A 23,171-nucleotide genomic window follows, 5' to 3' on the forward strand; every position below is an offset into this window, starting at 1 on the left:
CGCCTAAGTTTTATGGGCACTATAAACCCGGCCACTTTTTTTAAACATAGATTGGAAAATTTAGCCAAAGAAATTCCAGACATTACCAGAAAAATCTAAAAGATAATGCGTTAAAATACACAAATAGAACCATCTGTCGTACATATGTGATACTTTAGTTCAACTGTAAAATGTCGACTGACGACCTATCCCAGGACCGCACACTTTTCTGTGCCCTGATTGGTTCACCCCCCCATGGTATGGATCTACCGTATGTACTATCAGGGCTTTTACGTTTCTGAATGATAAGGCTTGAGCTCAATGTACTCGCTGTATCAGATTTGGTGGCTCCAATGAAGTCGAATTTTGGCAACTATTAGTATCTCAAAAAATTTCGCTTATAAAGAGCCTTTTTAACAGTCTCTTAACGTTGTCTATTTACCGTTTGTCCGCCAACCTGCCTTAGTGATGCAGCTACTTGTCAACGTTCACAGAGGATTTGCGCTTATATATATGTGCATAACACTATAATAGTGAATTTTTACCACACGTTTTTAGTCGTACTTAACTGATTCACCTGTTTCATTTGTTAGGGTAGAATATGTTGATCTGGATTCCAGCAAAGTTCACTCCAGTTTTCTATTGCCCACATCAGACAGGCAAGTCATTTTTGAATGGACAGTCATTCCCGCTAAGCTTTTTGGATGCTTTTTGGGGTAAACCTTATTTATGCTAAGCAATATATCCCAGAGGGGAAACATCACAGATGTGGTCAAGTTTACCAGACCGCTAAAAAATCAATAGGAGTCTGGATGAATTTTGTGTCAGGATGCGTATGCAAATGAATAGCGTTAGGACTAAGGATGAACTGTATAATCGGCTAAAACCTCATGCAGCCAATGCCTCGGTGTTCTTTTGCAAAAACTCTTTGATGATGAAAACTTCTTTAAGCGCTCGCCGAAGAGGCTGACGTATAGGCGTATGAATACCCCTCAGATTTTGTTGTGCTTTCATGCTGTAGAATGCCCATATCTGTTCACTTCAAGCACTGCCTTCAATACGTTACTGTAGAATGATCACAAGGTAGATAAAATACAAATATAGTTATCCCGGAAAATGTTGCATGAATGTCACTCTTGCATTTCTGATAATTTCCGGGCGACAGCATTATCCCTATAAAGATTATTCACGTAGGAATGAGCCTTTGTTTAGAAGAGAAAAACAACGACTGGGTTTCCAAAGAGAATTGGTCCTTGAAGTCATTCTTTGTGAGAATAACTTNCCTTTGTTTAGAAGAGAAAAACGACGACTGGGTTTCCAAAGAGAATTGGCCCTTGAAGTCATTCTTTGTGAGAATAACTTATCTGTTGTGTAATAAACCCCAAACGATCGAGAGAGACATTTATCCGGGTGTAGAAAAAGTGCAATACAGCAGGATACAGACTGTTTCAAACAACGATATCACTTTTCAAGACGTTCATAACCAAAAAATCAACCAAATTTTCAGTTTACCTTAGGTTCCCGCATTCACCTACATGAATTTCGAAACGGTCAGATCCATCACACTTTATTCAACAGACCAACTGAGATCATGCTAGCTGAAGTTAATACGTTTGTCTTTCTTACATAAGTCGGTCTGAGCAGCAAGATATTCAAAATCATTCCATTGTCTCGGATTCCGTATAGAACGTCCCNACACCACCGCTCTTCTTGTACCAATGCATGAATTACACTGTTAGATCTGGGAAAGCCCGGGCTCCTGTTCTAAACCGATACCTCTGCTCTTCCACCTCTAGACGAATTCGTTTATGATAGGGATTGCATTACATGTCCGTTGGATGTATTTTTTGAACTACTCTCTACTGTTTATACGTTGTTTTGTTCGTGTAAAATAAATAGCTACCGACAAAGTCAGGCTGGTTTCCGCCAAAAAACTACCCCCAATGCCAGTTGTACTGTAGGTCTATGCTACAACTAACGACAGTTCAAGGTTGTCTGCCTAAGTTTTTCCCGCAAGGCGTTCAATTTCAGGAGCTGAAAAACTGCTACATACGGAGATTGAATGGTATCGCAACAAAATTGCTCGGACTTTTGTGCTGGTAATAAGCAACCGTGAGTGCATGGGTGAATAGGTACGTTAGAAGTCAATCTCCCAATTTTTGTCTGTTGTTCGGCAGGGCAGTGCTATGTCTTCAACTTCGCAGTTCATCTGGCACTATGGATCAGCTACTGAAGACTTTCCACAATCATGGGGCTCACACCCAAACGGCTTCTTCACGCTAGATATAACCAAAGCGCCTTCCGTCCAACTTAAATAAGCCACTCAAATCCAAGTCCTTTATTCATATAGGATTGAGTATGTGTGAAGAAGGGATTGGCATTGAGCTGGAGACAGCCTGTTGCTCCAGAGTAAACCAACTCCCATAACTATGTTTGAGCACCAAGTGGTGCGTTATTCGGAGAAGATCCCGTTGAAAAATTGACGACTTTGGGGACAAGTTATAAAACACTACAATGTTTTGGTTTTCGCATTTGAGTGCATTTAGGAATTGTTTAAATTGTAAAGGAGAAATTTTCAAGTTGCCCGTTGGAATAATTATACTCCATTCTCCATATCGTCGTGCTTTTGCCAAACATTTTAAGTTCACTTGGAATCTACTTAATAAAATACTAATTACTTTTATTTGCAAAACTCGTGTCTATCATATTCTAGCAGTTACAGAGTCTGATAAAGTCGTTGAACGGATACAAGACATGAATAAAACGCTACATTCATGCCATGAAAATTCGACAATGTAAAGCTAAGTGAAGTATTATCAGCTGACGCATACTCCGCTTTGACCAGCCAGAGCTAAATGGTTCTTCTTCTCAGCGGTATTTATTAAAGTCCACAAAAGCTTCTTTACCAACTGCAATTGAGTATAAATGAGCATTTTGGATTTCAGAACGATATCTATGCAAAACAGTCCTTTACAAATCAATAATGGATGGAGACATTGAACAATTTGGCAGCCAAACGATATCAGCTACGTCTTTGGTGCCAGCTCCCATTTAGACTACCTGACTGAGTTTTAGAGGCACTCACAGGTCCCCCTGTTTGCTCTATTTCCTCTATCTTTCCATTATAAAGCCCTATTCAAATTCATTGACACGGCTGTACGAGAGTGAAATACTGGCACTCACCGAATGATGTTGTCATTGATGGTGATGATGAGTAATACATGACAGTACGGCGATTAGCAAGCAGCCCAGCAAGACAGACAAGAGATAATTAACACTACACCTTAAAATACGCATTGTATAGTATCTAATATAACTACTTTGTATTGATCCGGTTCGTCTCTAGATTGTTCAGCAACTTTTAGTATGCCATATGTAAATGGAAGGCCGCAGTCTTATCATGTAGTGTGATTGAAAAGTCAATCAACGGATGAATACACCACACAGTCCACCCATAAGAAACTCTGAATAACCAGTAGACACATTTTTGAAGTTCTGTGTGTCGAAGACGGAAGCATCCAGTGAATCCTGCTAGGAAGGCTTAAATCAAAAACACTCTAATCTATGACACTGAGTTCTCGCAGAACCCGCTTTTGTTGCTATCTCGGTAGACTTTCGGATTTATACTTACATCAAACAGTTGGGAAGCATGCTGGACGTTTTAAAGAAACAAATGCATGCCATTAGCATATGGGGTGAACTTCTTTTCCAATTAACAAATCTTGTCTACCCATTTTCCATCTTCTGCATTCTTTTGATATCAAGCCAGTTTTACTGTTCCATTTGGATTCTGAAATCACGTGCCCTTTTTAATTCTGTCCCCTTTTGACAGTGAGTGTCAGGACGGTCACAATGGTGGGGTAATTAGTTCCTATTATTCTTGCCAGACAAACTAGTAGACGTCTGCTCCCAAAAGTAATTCTATGAAAATCTCCATGCCGTAATGGTGGTTTTATCTTCAGCCATTTGCATGTTGATCTGTTTGTTCCAGTGAGTTACTCACCGCCTGCTGAGGCAGCAGTATCTAGGTCGATGGTTATCCCAAATGATGTTTATCATTTCTGGAACGTTCTCGTAACTTCCGGTTGACCACTCAAGCGTGAATGCTGCTATGCTAACCATCTTTCTAAGCATTACACACGTGCTTTGCGCAGTTTGATCAAAAATTAACGCGACAAAAGACTTCTGCTCGCAAATCAGCCACCACATTATTCTAAAGTTTGACGCTAGTAATTTTCCACCCGGCTTTATCAATGATAAACATATAGATACAATTAGGCTCCCGCTCTGTGAGGTCTTTCAGGGAGACAGGAGGTTTTATTCACTAAACATCAATCAAAGCGGTTCATCTAGATACAATTAGGCTCCCGCTCTGTGAGGTCTTTCAGGGAGACAGGAGGTTTTATTCACTAAACATCAATCAAAAGCGGTTCATCAAACAAATCATTTTATGTAAATGGTTATCTCAATCAATTTCGGGAAATGAGTACATTGTGCACACTGGTTTTAAGACCAAAAAATAGAACTCTCAGAATCGAATATCTGTAATAGAGGCACGCAACTCATTTGCATGTCCTGATCAAGTTAGTTAAACTACATGCAAATTCGATTGATTTCTTAGATATCTACAGAAAATGCGAAGACTTGTTGATCAAAAATGGAATTCGTTGGTTTTTTTCATTAGGTTCCACACAGTGAACAAAGTAGAAACCAGTCCATAGAGCTGTTTTCACGGCAGTGTAATTGTGAAAACGTTTGACAGTACGCCGGAATCACGTTTGAAACAGGTTATCTGCAGGCAAAAACGTTGATAATAACAAACCATATCACACTATTTCTGCTTTATTTTCTTTAAACCTTATTCAGACGAAGATTTGACTTACCCGTACCGTATTACACTTGGAGAAGTTCCGTCATAAATGAGCTACAATTTGTTTGTTCTGCTGTGAAATTTGGCCAACGGGAAACTGTTGTGGCCGCAGATTTAATCGTGACGATGCAAACCACAAAGCGTCCACAACTACAAATTTAATACCAAAAGCAATAGCGGGAGATATGCACTGTTTATGAACATACAAACCTAGTCCCTGGAAAAACGTTTCCCAATGGAGGAGTTGTAAACACACGTCGATCCACGTAATTAACTTTGGTACTGCTGTAACAGTAAGCGAAATATTAGGACTGGTTATGTTGACTTTTTGATGCATGGGGGTTATATTAAAACATATATTTATATATTTATATCAAATATATAAACAAAACGAATGAGTGAAGCACCGTGGATAGAGATACCCTGTCCCGATGTCCACTTGAGTGTTTGGATACCTTGGTGTTATGGCACTGAAAGCAGTATAAATCGTTAAATGCTTGTTAGAGTGTGGTCAAAGTTCATTATATTTTGTTGTCAGTGAGAATTTACCTGATGTGAAAAAAACAAATGACAAGTAGTCATTTCGTACAGCTGATGGAATGAGTAACCGGAAGTGTACTAAACTACTGGTTGGACCGGTGCGTTCACTAATGGTTGCCTAGGACAGATGTCTGAACTTTACCGCAATGTATGTTGCAAGCTACCACTTTCTCAGAAAGCTTAGATAATTCTGTAATCTTAACCACCAGCCCTCAAGCCCGTAATCTTTGTGACCGTAAACGCAGTTTGGATTTTGCATACGTTTGTGATGCCCATCACAGTCATCAGCCTCGTCCTAGAAACACATATGTCCAGCTGGCGCTAGATAGTATTTAGCTTGATCTGGGAAGCACTTGCAACAGAGACAACTTTAGCGTCCCTGTAGACTTACGACTATGGGATATTGCGCGCCATAAGGAGATACATTTGGAACAGCCTAGCAGATGAACACAGCAACGTCTTCTTTAGGTAGTCTGGAGGCGAAAAATTCGAAATCCGGATAGACTAGCGTGGTCTGACATAATCCAGTCCACATGTTCACGAAAAATAACCTGTAGCATCACCGCAATTGAGAGAGTTGAATGAGTGAATAGGAAAATTAAACCAGTAGAGAAGTTCACTGACTGAAAGAACTGTTCGACGACCAGTGAGATTTATCCCCATATCAAGTTAAAGCAAAGCAAGTACCGATTTAGAGTTTTTGCTGCCTGTATTTGCTGATTGTTCTTCCCTTGACATAGCTTCCTAGGTTGCTTCAATGTTAACGGTTAGCACCTTGGTCAACCTGGATAACCTCTGATGGAAGAGGGAAAGTCTTAGCGTATGACAGGAATTCTCGAGCTTGCTGGCACCAAAATAATTGAGCTGCCTCAAGAAATCTTAGTAGATTATCGTACGCAAGTTCTGCTACCACAAGTGTGTTGTAAAATCTACTTACATGAAGCGAACACTTAAGAGACTGATGTATCTAAATTGGCTACGCTTATAACTGCACAGTTCGAGTCCGTAAGTAGCTGCAAAGAAGCAGATTTATCTTAGTTGAGTTTTCTTTCAACCGACCTGAAATGTTCTTTCATCCTATCCCACCATGATTGTCAGTAAAATGAAATTTCCTTTTTTAGCGTCACCGTGTGTTCTCGTTCTCCGTTCTGTGCCTACCTACATTTTGAAATAAATTTGTTGGACCCTCCTTTGCGTCGTAAGTAGGTTCTTACAGACCTGGCTCTTTCAGGCAGTCAGAGGCGCGTTTGCATCAAATCCAACGACAGGAAAGCGCAGCTGCCTAGTTTCTTGATTATTTTAAATAACTAGGCTGATTCGGTAGGAACTAACTGATTATGACCTCGTCTTGGTTGCTCAGTTAAAGCCCTCCCACTCTCCCACACTCCTGTGCTTTATATTGTATCATATGGAACAAAAATAGTAGTAGTATTTGACAGTTGACAGTAGTTGACAGTAGTTGACAGTTCATAAACGAAGTGAATTAAACTAAAAGTGCAAACACAAAACAGAACTGATACCGGAAATTTTTTTGCGGACATTCGCATGGTTTAGTTTTAACTTCTGCCCTTTATCTCAACTTCCTGCTTTTGTTTTGCCCAAATATTGACCTAAGTTTTTATATGTAAGCAATCATGGGGGCGGAACTTATGAGGCGTGCAAGTTGTGCGGAAAAGCAAGGTATTTGGATTATTCAAGTAGGTTTCAACCATTTTCACTAAACTTTCAACCACTATTGGCATAGAAACGTTCTTATTGTATATTCATGAGTGGCCGTTTGCCTGGTTGTTGGTAGACTGGTTGGTATAGAGTGGAAAGTTGCTCAGCTTGCTGAATGAGGATCCTTCCGATACGGTGTTCGTCCCCGCTGAAATGAGGATCGGAAATATGGTTTTAGGGAATGCTTAATGAGTAAAAACCTACTGCTTTCAACGCAGGGGGTGTGCATAGCCTCGAATCTGGAAATTTCGACCCCGTCATATCCTGAAGCTTGCCCAAAGATTCCAGTTTGCCATGTACCATCACAACACTACTTTGTTTACCAACCTAAGTTTTTATATGTAAGCAATCATGGGGGCGGAACTTATGAGGCGTGCAAGTTGTGCGGAAAAGCAAGGTATTTGGATTATTCAAGTAGGTTTCAACCATTTTCACTAAACTTTCAACCACTATTGGCATAGAAACGTTCTTAATGTATATTCATGAGTGGCCGTTTGCCTGGTTGTTGGTAGACTGGTTGGTATAGAGTGGAAAGTTGCTCAGCTTGCTGAATGAGGATCCTTCCGATACGGTGTTCGTCCCCGCTGAAATGAGGATCGGAAATATGGTTTTAGGGAATGCTTAATGAGTAAAAACCTACTGCTTTCAACGCAGGGGGTGTGCATAGCCTCGAATCTGGAAATTTCGACCCCGTCATATCCTGAAGCTTGCCCAAAGATTCCAGTTTGCCATGTACCATCACAACACTACTTTGCTTACCAAAGGCAATCACCTCGCTTTTCTTGAAAAGCATTAACACGCGCGATGTACATAACATTGACGAATATGCTAACCTTTTTCGTTGTACACACATCTGAAGTCGTTCTTGACTTCCTTCCCCGAGTAAAGTTCCGAAATGTGCACATAAACAACCAGTCACATGATGGGAACAGCAAAATAACAGTTACACCCATTACGAAACAAGTAAAAAGTATTTGTTCAACACGGTTGGAACAACCTCCCTGAATATCGCATCTGTGAATTTTTAGGACGGAGGGCGTGTCCGTTCTAATCAGGCTTGCTCGGCACGGATCTGCTTGCGTTTTGTCACAACCGAACAGAGATTTCAATAGTGCACATTAATTGGATTGAGGGGGGTATTAATTTTTCTAGAGATTTTACAATTATTTTGACAATCTCAGTCATAAGACGGATCACACTGATAAGTCTTCGTTGGCAGGTAGTCAATTTTCCAAAAAGTTAAAGTATTTTTTCTCAGGTTGAAGCACTTTACAAACTTTCAAAACCTTTCCCGAAGCTACCACTGTTTGCCTAAAAAAATCCATCTAAATATGTCATATTAGGCTTAAACTGGGCGAGACCGATGTTTGATTTAGCAGTTTTCAACGACCCTACGAGTAGTATAATGACGGATGCCAACCCAAATGTATCCTAGGACGGCTTTGCGCTGCATATTCTGCTGAGAGAAAAACCGTAGCCAACGAGGAGATAAAAAAACAGTCAATATCACGTACACTAAATGGGGAGGTTCCCTTTGAAATAATTAACTGAAGAGCGTTGTGAATCAATAGTGACTGTAACAAAACAAACCGTGCATGAAATTTATAAATTCCCCGTAGAATCATCTACCAGTTGCGTGTCCGCTGACCGGTTTCCATGCTGACGAAACCCATTTGTTAAGACAGACATAAACATTCGCACTGCATATTCTAACGCTTGAGAATTTCAGTCACCTGGCAACGGATTGACAGATACACTGGATATTCGTACAATATTTAAGGTTACTCATGGGTAACCCTGACCAAACATCCGCACAGTGATTCTTGGTTCTTCGGTGTAGGTTAACGCCAATAAATCTATAAAATCACTTAAAAATTCACGCTCTCTTTGTCATCTGTGAATTGAAGATATTATCCCCGGAACCTTCAGTTTAACAGATCATCGTACGAGGAAGTGACCAACACCGTACCTCGGAATTGAACTGAGTGATTAAAGACTACTGGAGCTATGTGCCATCGGAGTGCAAGGTGTTCATACTGTTGGCCGAAAGCTCCTGACCGAAAGACATATCAAGTAAATGCAGCATCTTTCGAAATCGTTGTGGGCATTTTTGTTTGAGAACTTAAGAGGAAGGATATGGTGTCTTGCCACCGCCGTCGGTAATTTGTCTATCCCCCGATCCTTTAATATTCGCCATAGACACCAGGCCTGCAAAGACCATCAACTAAAAATAATCAACTTCCACCTGTAAATGTTTATAAAGACTGGACGTTTGTTGTATAGGGGGTGAGATTTTTTGTACAGCTGACTTGTGACTTTATATAGGTGACGCTATTTGAATGTATTAACTCTGTCTATTTGCCGGTATATTAGCCCTTTGTCTGTTCATAATTCTCATGGGAAATTATGCGAACAATCACACGTGGGCAATCTTTTTGCTGTTAGCATTTAAGCCTTTACTGAATAACTTCGCCAACCCTGTTTCATCCCCAGTCCAAAAAGCAGCTTTCAAATCCACTTGAGTCTGTAAATTTTACCCATGTCACTGCAGTCTCGTCTGCAAAACTGTGGGCAGTGATGTTGGGCTCAAATAAGTACAGTTATCCCGGCACACAGCGCTCGGACATAAAATGAATAAATGGTTAAGACAGTATTGTAAACCCTGGCGAATGATACATTCCAGATCAAAAGAACGCGTTTTCAACTGAAAAATTTTCATTCATAAGCAATAGGTTGTAATTGGATGGAATGGATATCGGTTTCAAAAAACAACAAACGTGTGACACGTTACTCAGAATCCAATGAATCCAATGAATCCAATGATCTTCTTGGATTGTTGTAACTGGAAATGTTCATCCGAAAATTCGTCACGGAGTGAATGAATAATTCACACGACAGAGACACCGACAGGGTTTCTTTTTGTTCACTGTCTTTTTATATCCTCCTTACTTTGAGTGCAAGCCGAGTTACGACATTTGGCAGGTCTATTCGGTGACAAATTTTACAAACTTCCCTGGATATGCAAATTATTGAGATTTCTTAGTATCTCAAGTGCATTTTGGCATACTGTGGCAAGCAAGGGGTTTTTAATGTCCTGAAGGCCTCGGAATGTATTTTTTCTGCACTTGCAACTTCCTTATTTTTTGGCAATAAAAGCACGAGTAAATGTCGTCACAAGAATTTCATTCAATCGCTTCCTGTATCGCCTCATAGAAGTAAAAGTTGACGGTACTCGGGAATAATGATTGGGCGGAAGTACGGTCAGACTGGCTGGTGGTTCGTCGGATAAGGTTGTTATAACTTGGTGATACTGATTTCCAAATGACGGAAACTTTATGGAACAGATGTCATACTCTGAAGGTGGAAATTATCAAGTCACAAAGTGACTTGTATGTTTGGGAATTTCATACGATGTGTACCAAAACCTTGAAGACCTAATTAGACATTTGGAAATTATGATGTCAGGAAACCGTTTCCCGAGGAAGTCGTCTGAAGTTCATTAAAGTTTGCAGAACTCCATCTGACAACCGATATTCTTCAGACTTGGTCAACACTGAATTAACGAAAAGTAAAGAAGCTCGCCCAATATGGGTTCGTTTTTTAAATGTGCTCACCATACGTTAAGTCCACCTTCACTCAAATTTTATCAGGTATCGAATGTTATGGGCATAGACGTAATGACACGCAGGAATGTTTAATTTGAATGGGTAACTATATGCATGGTTTCCTAGCATGAAGTCAAAACTCAGAATACTTCTAACAAGGAGTTCAATTATAATCAGCAGAATTACGTAATCGACAAGCCTTCGAGATGGAATCCAAGCATGTTTCCCCTAAAATTCATTAAGTTGGGCTCCATACTCACTGCAAAGTTTACTTCGACACTGAGTTTACGATTCTGTGCTAAGGCCGTGCTTCCAAAGCAAGGAATCGGTTAACGGGCCTAAATTGACGATCTAGTTGTCTTATCTCACAGCTAAGGTTGAGTCTAACTCAACGACGAACGGTCGTTGCGGCGAAACCGGAAAGGTAATGAATTATTCTGAGGAATAGGGAAACTAATAATTACGTCATACAATTAACATCGACTTTTATGGCTACCGCTACATGGAACTTGAGGATTAATGGGCAGGTGGAATGACAAGTGGGTGAGATTTGATCAGTTTTTTATGGCTTCCCGAACTAGTATTTGCTGAAAGACAAGTAAGAATTAGCAGACTGTCCTGATTTCTTACACTGGAACGAAATCTCAAGAACACAGTTCTCTAGAAAACTGAGGTAGTCTGTATGGAGGAATCAACGTAGGTTCTGCTAAGATTTCAGGAAAGCGTTTGAAGTGGGCAGTTAAACTGGCCGCAACGATATTATGAGGCGCAACAGCTCAGTGTATGTGCAGTGATAAACTTGACCTAAAAAATTTAATGCGGTTGCATCGTTACAAACGCAGTTTAAGCCTACCAAAATCGGAAAACTTGTCTCCCATCCATCGACACATCACTACTTGAAACAAACCCTGGCTGTTTGACAGCCCACTACCGGTTTGCTTTGATCTGATCCGTTAGAAAATTGCATCTTCTGATGGATTTCTCACGGTTTGGTACTTGCGCAGAATTTTTTCGAGAATCTAACCGGAAGGAGATTATCTTGACTTTTCGAATACCTCACTGGGGACTTCATGATAAGCAAGACGTAATTATAGAATTCCGTACATTTGATTCATTAAGTGAAATATAACCGGTGGTCATGGTCGATTCTGATTAGCAGATAATCAGTTTTAATATATCACTTACCGAACTTCAAGCACATGAACTGATAGTTATCAGATCATCTTCGAGCAATGTAAAAGTGCAACGATTCTGGTTGTTCATCAATAGAAAGAAGCCAGAAAAATTTTCGAACTTTGTGCTAAGTCAAGCAAATCTGTTTAAATTAGCTCATTTACATCGTCGACCACTTAATGTTGTGATGTGGGGTTAACCTCATACACAAACGCTAAAAAACTGGATTCAGTCTCAATCCAAACGGAATGCGTAGTCGATTGTTTTGTAGAATCAAACACTAAGGAATTTCGTTTGCGTCTTGTTCAAAATTGTCGCTCCTCTGTGACTTGAAAACCTGGAGGGTATCTGCGATTATTCATCAGATTTAATCCGGATAGGTCGGTCTGTTCCGGTTTTTGTTGACAAGGCATGCCTTAGGTGACCGTCCAGCTGAATCGAGTGATGATAAATAACACGTCCCAATAATCTGACCAGTCGAATATTGGTCATGGACTAACTGAGTAAACCCGTTTCCAGTATTAGGCTTCAACTGTAAGTCTATATCGTTTAGTCTTAAGGAGGAAGCCATTTTAGCAGCGTTATTCACATCTACGCATGTTTCTATTCCCAGTCTATAGTAAGCACGGAGTGCCCTTTCCCAACCAGACGGCTTTCTAATCACCCGTCTGGAAGAAATATGCATTCTGCCTCCAATTCTGAACTCACTGTTAAAAACTCGCCTAGAATAGTGGGCTAAATCATACCCGTTGTTAGCAAGGAAATTCTTAGGAACCCTGTATAACCCTTTTTGTAGTGCTTCATATTTTACTCCGAACGATATTCGACAATTTGTTGAACGACATAAACTAGAGATTCTGTCGGGTATCAGTTGAGTTGTTCGTGAACACCAAGGTAATTTGCAAGTGAGTGTAATCTGCCAGTTGCACGCAATTCAATGTCCAATTAGAATGTCTGTTTGATGAGCTGCGTCTACCTAATGAGTCCTCAAAAGGACGAAAGCGTCGTGAATTGTCTAGCATTGTTCAGCAACCTTAGCGACAGTGTGTTTCGTCAGAAAGATCACATATGTTTGAAAAGAATTTCCTAACAGTACACATGGTGTTTTATGTAGAATTAGGTCACTCATTCAAAAAATAATGTGGCTAGGTACAAACAAAACAGAAAAATTGCCTTTTCATTTTAAGTACAAGTGAGCAGCGTAGTTTACTTGGCGATCGCGGCTATTCAAGTTTGATTAAGATCTACTTATTCATAAATCCTGCAAGATGTGTTTCAACAACCACTAGAAAACAAAGCTCTGTCGAGGAGCTTTCTACAGTGATAAAACACGAACGGTGATACTTCTCAAGAGACACGTTTTTAAGACTGAAGCGGTCTAAGTGAAGAGTCGCCTTCGACTCCGCTGTCTCAAATGAGAAGCACAGAACTTTGTTCCACAAGTAATGTCATTGGTGAGCCATATAAAGCCAAACGATGTTAAGAGCAACTTCAGCCATCCATTTCGTTGAATACTCATTGCTTACGGTTGTGTTCAGTGCCACAGATTTTGCCGACCAATTTCTTGTAATGTGACAGTAAGCAAACGCATCGTTGCGTGAAATTCATATAGTTGAATGATGAGCTAAGCACGGTTAGTTTATTCTGCGAACATTGATGAGGGCTATCCTTTGGAATTTCTCTTGGAGAAATGTGTTACGCAGTTTTGAATTGTTTGGAAACATCAAAAGTTTTCTAAAACTAACGATCAATGGATCAATAGCCTCGATTTCACTAGGGTGGAAGTGGCGCGCGGAAAATGAGGACGAATAAGCAGTGAAATGTGGTACACTGGATGGGGCATACTGTGTCATCCATTTTCGCTAATTGACAACAACTTTAAAGCTTATTTCAAGGTGATCTGGAGCACACCAGAAAAAAACATGCTGTCCACGTATTGCACATGGTTGTCCCACGCAAAGCGTCTCAAATCTCAAAATGGAGTTTGATAATCAATACTTTCATGCACTTGCGCACAACTAGCTGATTCCGATGAACGAGAGCGCAGTGCGTGTCGTGTTCATAGTACAATGTGGCAGCACCGCACACGTACTATGAACACTGTCTAGACATTATCGGGATGCACACAATCGTGTCGGTCATGCACGTATGAAACACACCGATATTTCGCCAAGTTATGTTCTTCACTTTGCACTAATTGAGATACTCACCTCAGAATACTGGCATTTCAAGTTCAAAGCTTGCTCTTTTGAATGCCTCTAGATAGCTAGTGTCAAAGTTCAGATACTGGCATCGATTCTTCATGTTTTTACAGGGTCCGAACCCTACTGATGCCGACAGACCTCTACAGTTTCCTCATACACGTTTGGAATGCTGCTTTATTATTGTTTAAAAGAACCTAACAGGATGAAATTCCTCAATAAGGTGCAAACTTAAGTCCTATGGTGTGGTAATTGTATTCCAGGTAGTATTATTTTGATATTTGGCAGTGTGGAGACGATTTTCAACTGCCACTACTGAGAACAATTTCGGAGAACAAAATTCACTGCCTTATTTCTACCCAACCTGTTGAATGCAGCTTGATATTCGGACTAATGTATGCGCAATTCGAGCTCATTCTTGGCACTTTAACTGCATTTCTCCATGGTTGGTCAACTTGGTAGTGTCTTAGTCCTTACGCCATAGTTCGGCTGCCGATTTGGTCTGTGGGTTGCGTTACCTATGTAGCAAATGGATGCAATAGCAGAGTTCACTGGTTCAGTTCATTCCCTATAATGTTACAGAAGTGTACCGTCATCTCCTAACTTATACAGATATTGTGCTTTGGATACTAGCCAGCGTTAGTCATCAGTGATCCATCTCAAGTATCTTCAGTAAGTCGTGGTGAGTTTTGCTATGACACAGACAACTTTTTCATTTGTTTATTCGTATTCTTTTGTTTTTCGTTTTATTTGCCTTTATTACAACCTTGTTCACCTACTCATCATTACCATGGCATTGCCCGATAATCCTTGATAACTGGTGGCAAGCAGACTAAGCAAGATGACAGAAATGGAGTTGAGGGATACCCTAAACTTTACCCGAAAGCGCAAAATGCACGTTCAAGAAACCGATTCACACATGGTATTCAAGTTGACCACGCTACACATCGACTGATAAAGGTCACTTAGATACATGAATGAATGAGGCGACACGGGAGCTCTTGGCTAAATAGCACGAACGCAGCAATCCCACTTAACTAACCAACATATGAGCATGCAGGTTGCCATTTTGATATAATCTGGTTTGAAATTTACCAAAGAAAACACTGAGTGAGACCGGAATCACTAGCTACATCTGGTCTTTACAGTAGTGTCAACCCAAAGACTACTTTTAAATCGTAAAGAAGGGTGGATTAAACCAATGCGCCTTGATAAGTACTGATCAGGACTTATCAATACGGGCTTACTAAATCCATTTTACGCGTCACAACGATGATGGAAAGCATAGCTCACTGCCTTTCAGAGCCAACCTCATTCCCCTTCATCAGTAACGTAATCAAATCCTACTCTCATAAGCCTGCTAACTCTCAGTTCCACCACAAGGAAACTTTCAGGTTTAACACCACGGCTTTTGGGAAGTCATATGTTCTTGGAAATCCAATTCATGAGGTATACTAAGAAATCACGCTTTTAAAAGGTCGATAAGTTTTTCCACATTTATGACTTACGAAAACAAACGCGAATTGGCCTAGATCGACCCGAATTGCCTTTCTACAGATTTGTATTTAACTAATGGAGTAGCACTGGTTGATAGGGTGCCGAAGTTTTCTGTCGCTACGTGAATTAATTCAGAGGTTCTGTTCGAATCTGAGTAGAAGTGAAAGCACCCAAAAAGCACCTTTTAACCATGAAAAAGTATTTCTAACCAAAACAACACTGGTAATCATTCTAGGTTGTCAGATTATTAACAGAGTTAATAAGTTTACCACCTGTTCACAAGTTGTCCATTTTCTAAATCAATCACTCCGATATTCCTCGTATGGGTATGTGCATGGATTAACTTGGATTTCCTTCACCGTCTTCGTCAGCCTCACCTTTAGTTTAGTGCGGACTTCTCAGGATAGTGTGAAGTGAATTGTATCATGTATTAAAAACAGAAATAATCCTGTATCCAGTCAGACAATTTCGATTATGCAGAAACGATTGGCTTCCGGAGATGGCTCAAGTGGTTAGAGCGCGAATTTACTGACCGGAAGGTTCGTGGTTCGAACCCGACCTCCGCCACTCGACTTCCCCTGTCTAGGCTTGGGCAACCTGACAGTATCCCAGCCCTCGTGCTTCCTTCGGGTGGCATGGCAGCTAGGCACCGAAAGGGCGCTACAGTTGAACGATGTGCTCTTAGTATCTCAGATCCACACCAGGGAGTCAGTTTTACTCTCCAGAGACTGAAATCATTTTGACTGGCTTTCTTTTTGGAACTTATTTCTTGTACTTATACGTTGTGTGCCCTAACCGGATCTCCTTGTTCATTTTGATGCTTGCCAATCCCTCTCAGAAGGTGTTTTAGGTCATAGCTTCAATCCAGTAAAAGACAATGTATGCAGCCATGGTCCAGTAACAGATACGATGTGCCCCGTTTCACTTTATCATGACTTCCCGTACTGGGGATTTCGGGCGATTGAACCAGTGTGGCTACAAAGTGGGTACTGAATGAACAATGATTATCTTTAAGGACGAAATTCGTTTTCAAACACCGCTCACTTTTTACATGATCAACTGAGGCGTACTTATCCGCCGGGAGGTCGACCATCACGGTGAGTGGATTTTTTGGCTTCTGTGGCCTTGTTCTGTTTTGGGGGCACATCTGTCCTTGTTCAGAAGGAAGTTGGTCGGACACCAATAGCCACCGTTTACTTGGAAGGTCATTTAACCTCATGCGGTAGTACCACTCGTGCCACCATTGAATAAAAGTCGGTAAATGTTGGGCGAATATTTTATCACTAGCGAATTTCACTCGACGAATTATGGCAAAAACAAAGGGTCTAAAATAGGCTTGTGAGAGAGGAATTCGCATTTGGTGCGATGTTATGGTGGTAACAATAATGGATCTAAATTTGTGAAAGTTAGCTAGTTTCGTGCTTCATGATTTATACTGTTCATAGTCAGCACCTGACTTTCTAATCGTGAACCTCCGTAGGTCTTACCAAGGGAGCCAACTAACTTATCAAGAAACACCAACGTATGCACTTGGATTTCAGCGACGCTTCATCCGGAGGACCTTTGCTATACAAGTCTCTTAGAAAATGCGTCTAGACCTTACTATGGAGAGGAGACTCTTCATTTCAGAAATTAATATAAATAGTAAGCTAGAATATGTAGGATTTCAAATCGAAATTGGCGAATAAACAGAATACCGTACCATTCATATTACCATATGGCAATCTTGCTAACCCCAGTTAATTGACCCAAACTGGTGTAAACCTATCTTGGAGTGGAGAATACACTCATTTGCAAATCAATTTGGTTCTTGCGAGAGACTGAACTGAATCTCTCGTTTATGATATTCTACAACTGAAAGTGCTGTACACAGGCCGCCTCATGTTTCAGTTGGCACGATATTCGAGATATCACAGTATATTTTCATAAAGGAAACTACTCCAAGGTCGAAGAGTTTTCAGCAACCTTGTGAGTAGTCTACTTTATGAAATTATCTTGGATTGCTTTTGAAAATTTGCGCACATTTTGATTCTAATAGATGAAGATTTGGTATCTGAATCGGATTTGACGGTAAATAGTGGTCATGCCAATTTAGGCCTACATGAGGTAGTAGGCGACAGATGTTATGCGCCGCGTCGAATCTGGTGCTGCACGCAAGACCAAGGTAACCCGTGAAATAAGACCGACGGACTAACTTGCAGAGTTATTCTAACAATCCATCAGTCTGCTTAAAAACGATGGCATAACATTAACCATCAGTTATCAGTTATCAGTATCAGTTACCTGTTTATCATCTAGCTGCCGCCATCATCTGTAATACCGCACTGTTTCTAGTATACCACCATGCAGTTGTTACGAGAAGCCTCCCAATATCCCACCATCAAAGTTTTAATGGATAATCTAGCGGTATTCAGTTAACCCTGTAGTTACTGATGTCTTCATCTTTAAGGTTAAAATGTTGGGTGGGTAGCCATTAGAATGTTTAGTATAGTAGTGCAACAAAAATGATAGTAATGAAAATTGTCCTCTGAATACATTAGGCCAATTCTGAATTTCATTTTCACTGGCACCTCAAAGAAGAATCACGTCGCGACACAGAACACTGATCATTTAACGGGAGCTTGCCTTTCCTTTGTTGATCACACACAAGGTCGTGATTAGTTGGAAATGCTGTTACCGACCTTCCGAGAGAAGCAGCCTTTGTTTAGAGCATTGCAGAGGCAACATGATCTAAACGTAAAAATATGTCCTTTTCGGAATGTTGTAGTGCGTGTGCCTACAATATGGCTAAAATCGAACAAAATCTATACTCATCCACAGGTCTGGGAGTTTACCGCTTTTCCTGTTAGTTATACACCATTATTTGCACTCATGTCCTTTATCTTGTAGGCAGAACCAACGGCATCACCATGCAGATTCCCGCAATTTCGACCTACCTAACGATTGACAACATTTTCTCATCTATTTTCTGCCCAAAATGCGTGCGAAATTCCTCATTTTTGCTTCATACTAAGGTGTCATACTTCCAATCGCTTTACACTAAATAAGTTGCCTCTCTTCAAATCCTCTGACGGCGGAAGGAAACTTTATTCAATGTGCGCAGCACTCATCCCCCTCACGAAACTGTCCGTTGACAATGCCTGTCTAACACAGTGTATTCCAGTATCTTTACATCAGTAACAAACCAATAATAGCTAAAAACGTTCTCATGTGCAACTGCTTATAAAAGTGACAGCTGAATTAACTTTACGGATTGAGATGATTAATGGGCTGTTTGGGAAAGTTATCTCATCATTTGCGCTCTACAAGCACTTACTTTATCTGACTGCGTACTGGGAAGTGAGCGAAATGAGTGAAAGATTTGTGTCCACAAAACGGCATGTACTAAATGGCTCGGCAAACAAATGACAAACTGAGATTTCAACGAATACTTAGTTGTTTCAGACCGCTTTCTTACTATTTAGATTAATGAAATTGAAACTTGAGCTAACGTATAAATTGTGCAATCAGAAAAATTGAGAAAATTCGAGTGAATATAACAACGATAGAAAAGTCTGGAGTGTGACCAAGTGAATGCTCGTAAGTATGACTTTGCGTTCGATAGATTTTAACCAAAGACTTTGAGAGAATCCAAACGTCAGTTTGGACACACGAGAATTGTTTGTGATGGCTGCATATGAATGTTGTGGGTGGACACAGTGGCGAACCCATGGGTTTCGCTAATTCAAGGGATCGAAGAAAAACAATCATTTTTAGCCAAAATGACTGATGCTACTATTCAGGTCTGTAGGTGCTTGACTGCAATCAAGGAAAAATTGAATTCGACTATTTCGTCTATCTCATCAGAGTAACCGAGAAAAATTTCTGGGCATCTCCCAAAGAACTTAGCTTGTAAGTCCCATCCAGTGTAATCACTCACCAATTCATGGACTGCAACGAGTGCAAAAAACAAGACTGGCCGAAGCGGTATGTGACTAACTTGTCTCGATCAAGTCGGTGCCGAATCATGCATACAGCCCTGTTGTTTCTATCAGATCTTCACCGGGACTGACTCACTGTGTTTCTGTCAAATCATCTGTAAGTTATTCTGCACTAACCCTGGATTTGGGAGCACTTAAACAGCTAACGAGATAAGCGGAATAGGTGAAATAACTGTTTTGTTAATAGGCTTTTTCTTGTTCTCATATCAATGAAAATCTAAATCGTTCGACTGTACGAACAGTGGATAATTGCCGATGATCAGTTGCTTCACCGAACTCGACAATTAGCAAGCAAACGTTTCTCCGCCAAAAATGCAATTTAGCTTACCCGCAAAAGCTAATATCAACACAGACCAATGAGCTCAAAAGCCCTTTCATGCTGTTATAGACAAGAGACCTGAAGCTACTCAGGCATGTATGCGAAATCTTTAGCACTATTACAATTTATCCATAACACACTTTTTACCATTCTTAGGGCAGCCGTAAACGAGTCTTCTCTTTTTTCAAGTAGCGGGCAGTTTTCTAACGCTTTCATGGCATATTTCAAGGAGACACAAAAGGCTTTTCGGTGGGGTTTATTTGACGAATTTGTGCATAAGAAGAACGTAAGGTTAACGGAAACTCGAAGATCTGATTAGCCTAAAGAAAGGTGGGCAGTGTTTCGTCAAAGGGATATAAACAGCTTTTTCGTGGATAATACGCGTTTTTCATCATTAATCGATCCAAACAAATGTCTGTTGGACGGCAGAAAACGGTACGAATTTTCTAAACATAGAATCCGTCCAGTTTTCATGCATCAATGGTCAATCGTGTCTATGGCGAGGAAGGCGTTCACAGGTACGCCTGAATTGGTTCATCTGTCCATCTAATTGAACAGATAGTGCAAACAGTAACTTTCGAAACAAGGACCTCGTTACTATGGACAGATGTGATTGAGGGCCTGAAAATATCAATCCTGCGAGATCCAGCGCATCAACATTCCGCTGACCCAGACAAAGCGCCAGCGATGGGCTTCTCCACAATCCTGTTGTTCGGCTGAAACTGATTCTCTTGTACCCGACTTAAACAGCGCCCCACCCATGACAGTATAGTGAGTCGTGATTGGCTGGGTTCATGTGAATTTGAGACAAAGCAACAAGGTAAACAATGTATGCCTGTTTGTGCATCGTTAATTACTGACAGTTTCCGGAGTCTACCGATACCCTGAGAAGTCAAAAGCGCACTTGTGAACAACGTCACTTCAGAGAGCCGTGGACTTGAGTCCATGTGGTGACGAGATAGCTCGGTGGTTAAACCGCCCTCTCACGGACCGAAAGGTCTGTGTTTCGAACACAACCTCAGCATCTCGACTGTCTAGGTTTGGGCAACCTGAAATTACCGCAGCCCTCGTGCATCCTGGCGTAGCAGCTAGCCACCGAAACGGTTGGACAGCTAAACGAAAGATATGGTGACCACCCCAGTGAAACCGGCTATTCACATTCTCTCCGTTTCTTGCTAGTTCTCTTAATTCACATTTTCCACATATAAATGCCCTTTAGATGGATTTCAGACTGTTCTCTCGACGGAGATATTCCCCAATCATTGGATGGTCGGCAAGACCAGCATCGTTCACTTTGTACAGTTTTATCGGGATTCTTTTCAACAGCTTGCTTGAAGAGAGGAATGAATAAGAAATTTTCACACTCGTCAGAAGTAGACGCTCCAGACCCTAACACACTTGCACACCAGTAGGTCCCGCATACAGATACAACACAATGGATATGTCTGATATTCGCCAGCCTTCTTCATCCAGGACTAGTGGCTTTCTCATTCAGCTGAATGTAATCAGGAATCCATAAACAATATAAGCTGTCACGAAACGCATTCTTAAACAGCGATGAAAATAGTTATTGTGGAAACCTTAAGAAATAGTAGGATTCTCTCTCCCACTAACCTAAATCGGTCACTCAACTGTGAAGTTCTCCATGCACGGGGCTGTGTGACTAAAAGGCCCGTGTTTCGAACCCAACCTCGGCCTCTCGATTTCCTCCGTCCAGGCTTGGGCAACCTGGCAGTATCCCAACCCTCGTGCTTCCTTCGGGTGGGATAACATCTAGGCACTGAAAGGGTGTTACAGCTGAACGATTTTCTGATTTTTTATGTTTGATACATTTTTCGAGTGGACGCTCACACAGCCCCATGCATATATATAAAAAAATATTCCATTAGTATGGCGCATTAATGTATCAGCCGTGTGTAAGATAAAGTCATCGGAGTGGTCATTCGCTCAAAATGACCTTGCTGAGTGGCATACGGTACTTCGGCAGTGAACTCTCTAGGAGATGCAGGCGGTCTCTGCTCAGGTTATGGAAGCTATGCTTTGTCGATAGGGATCACAATGAATACCATTTAATGATTAGAAAATCATCTTCCTGATCATGGGAGGGAGAGCACTGTATTAGATAAGAACCTTAATAGCGATAGATCGAATAAATGCGTAGAAAAATTCATATTTTGCCGGAACAACTGCGGTACAGTCGGCATTAAGTCGACCACTGGAAATGAGCGGTATACCGGTGCTCGATCTATAGCTTGTAACGTGTTCACACCAAGTATGAAAGCCGTCCGTGTGACCGTACTGAGAGACGTACCTTCTGTCTAATTTTAAATGCTACAACAGCATCTGCGCTTTGTCTGTCCTGACTAAAGTTTTTATCGTGATTGGTCCTGTTGACCTTGATTGTGTCTGTATTCTGAATAGTCTACTGGCGAATATAAGACCACTTAGCTAGGATTAGACAGTGGTTGAAGTGAAATAGACGCCTAAGGAAACGTCGTACAAAAAAGAATACCTGACTTTCGTGTTTGTAGCAGGCACATTTTATCTAAGCTGGAATGACCGCTTCAAGAGAAAGTAAAGTGGTGGTGGTTACTAACTGTATACTCAATTACGGACTTCTTCCGACATAAATCAGATGCGTATGAAAAGCTTTCAATGCCTCCTAACAGGATAATCTATTATTTTGTTTTGTACCTTAAAAAGCGACAACTATCATGTAGTAAGCCATCCTAGAGTCCATAAATGGCCCTTAAACAAGCAGATTTACTGCAGGATTTAACTGAAATAATACTGAACAAACGAATATTGCATTCTTTGGAAATTGTTGAGCGATGATCCATCATGTTACGAAATTAGTTCTTCCAATTACAGAAGATTCAACTACCGTAGGAAGTCACCGTCAAGAATACCAACAGCAGAGTTTGACTAATGTCTTCGTATCGCACGTAGTTTTCTAAAAGCAGCGCCTAGCCCGTTTTAGGTGCTATCTTTGGTGTTGAATGGGTTATTCCCTAGTTGATCGGTAACCACATGTACTTATCCGAGTTACCGGTACCACATCTTCGTTTGTGGTGGGTCGCAGTAAATTGTTTAATATCCTTTCGTAATAAGCATAAGCGGCGAAAAAATGTTGAAGGAACCAGGCTCCTCCTTGTCACTTCCCGGATAGGTACACATGCATTTACCTTTGCACACATCCAATATAGCACATCATGCGATCTCTCATTTCATAATCGCGAGTGATCAATTATGAACATAAATCACACTTAGGGATACTACGAAGTCAAC

The 23,171-nt window shown here is 40.9% G+C and overlaps 1 protein-coding gene across 1 annotated transcript; it reads left to right on the top strand.

The window, feature by feature from the left end:
* Positions 1 to 16,042: 16,042 nt before the first annotated feature.
* On the top strand, positions 16,043 to 21,015 carry T265_14332 (hypothetical protein; the record flags this gene model as incomplete). The annotated part of the gene is made up of 2 exons (XM_009173180.1): positions 16,043 to 16,291; positions 20,809 to 21,015. Coding segments are annotated over 2 exons (456 nt in total), but the record flags the coding sequence as incomplete, so codon positions are not given.
* Between the last annotated feature and the right edge of the window lie 2,156 nt (positions 21,016 to 23,171).

This window comes from Opisthorchis viverrini (assembly GCF_000715545.1).
Source record: "Opisthorchis viverrini unplaced genomic scaffold opera_v5_176, whole genome shotgun sequence".
In the NCBI taxonomy this organism is placed as follows: domain Eukaryota; kingdom Metazoa; phylum Platyhelminthes; class Trematoda; order Opisthorchiida; family Opisthorchiidae; genus Opisthorchis; species Opisthorchis viverrini.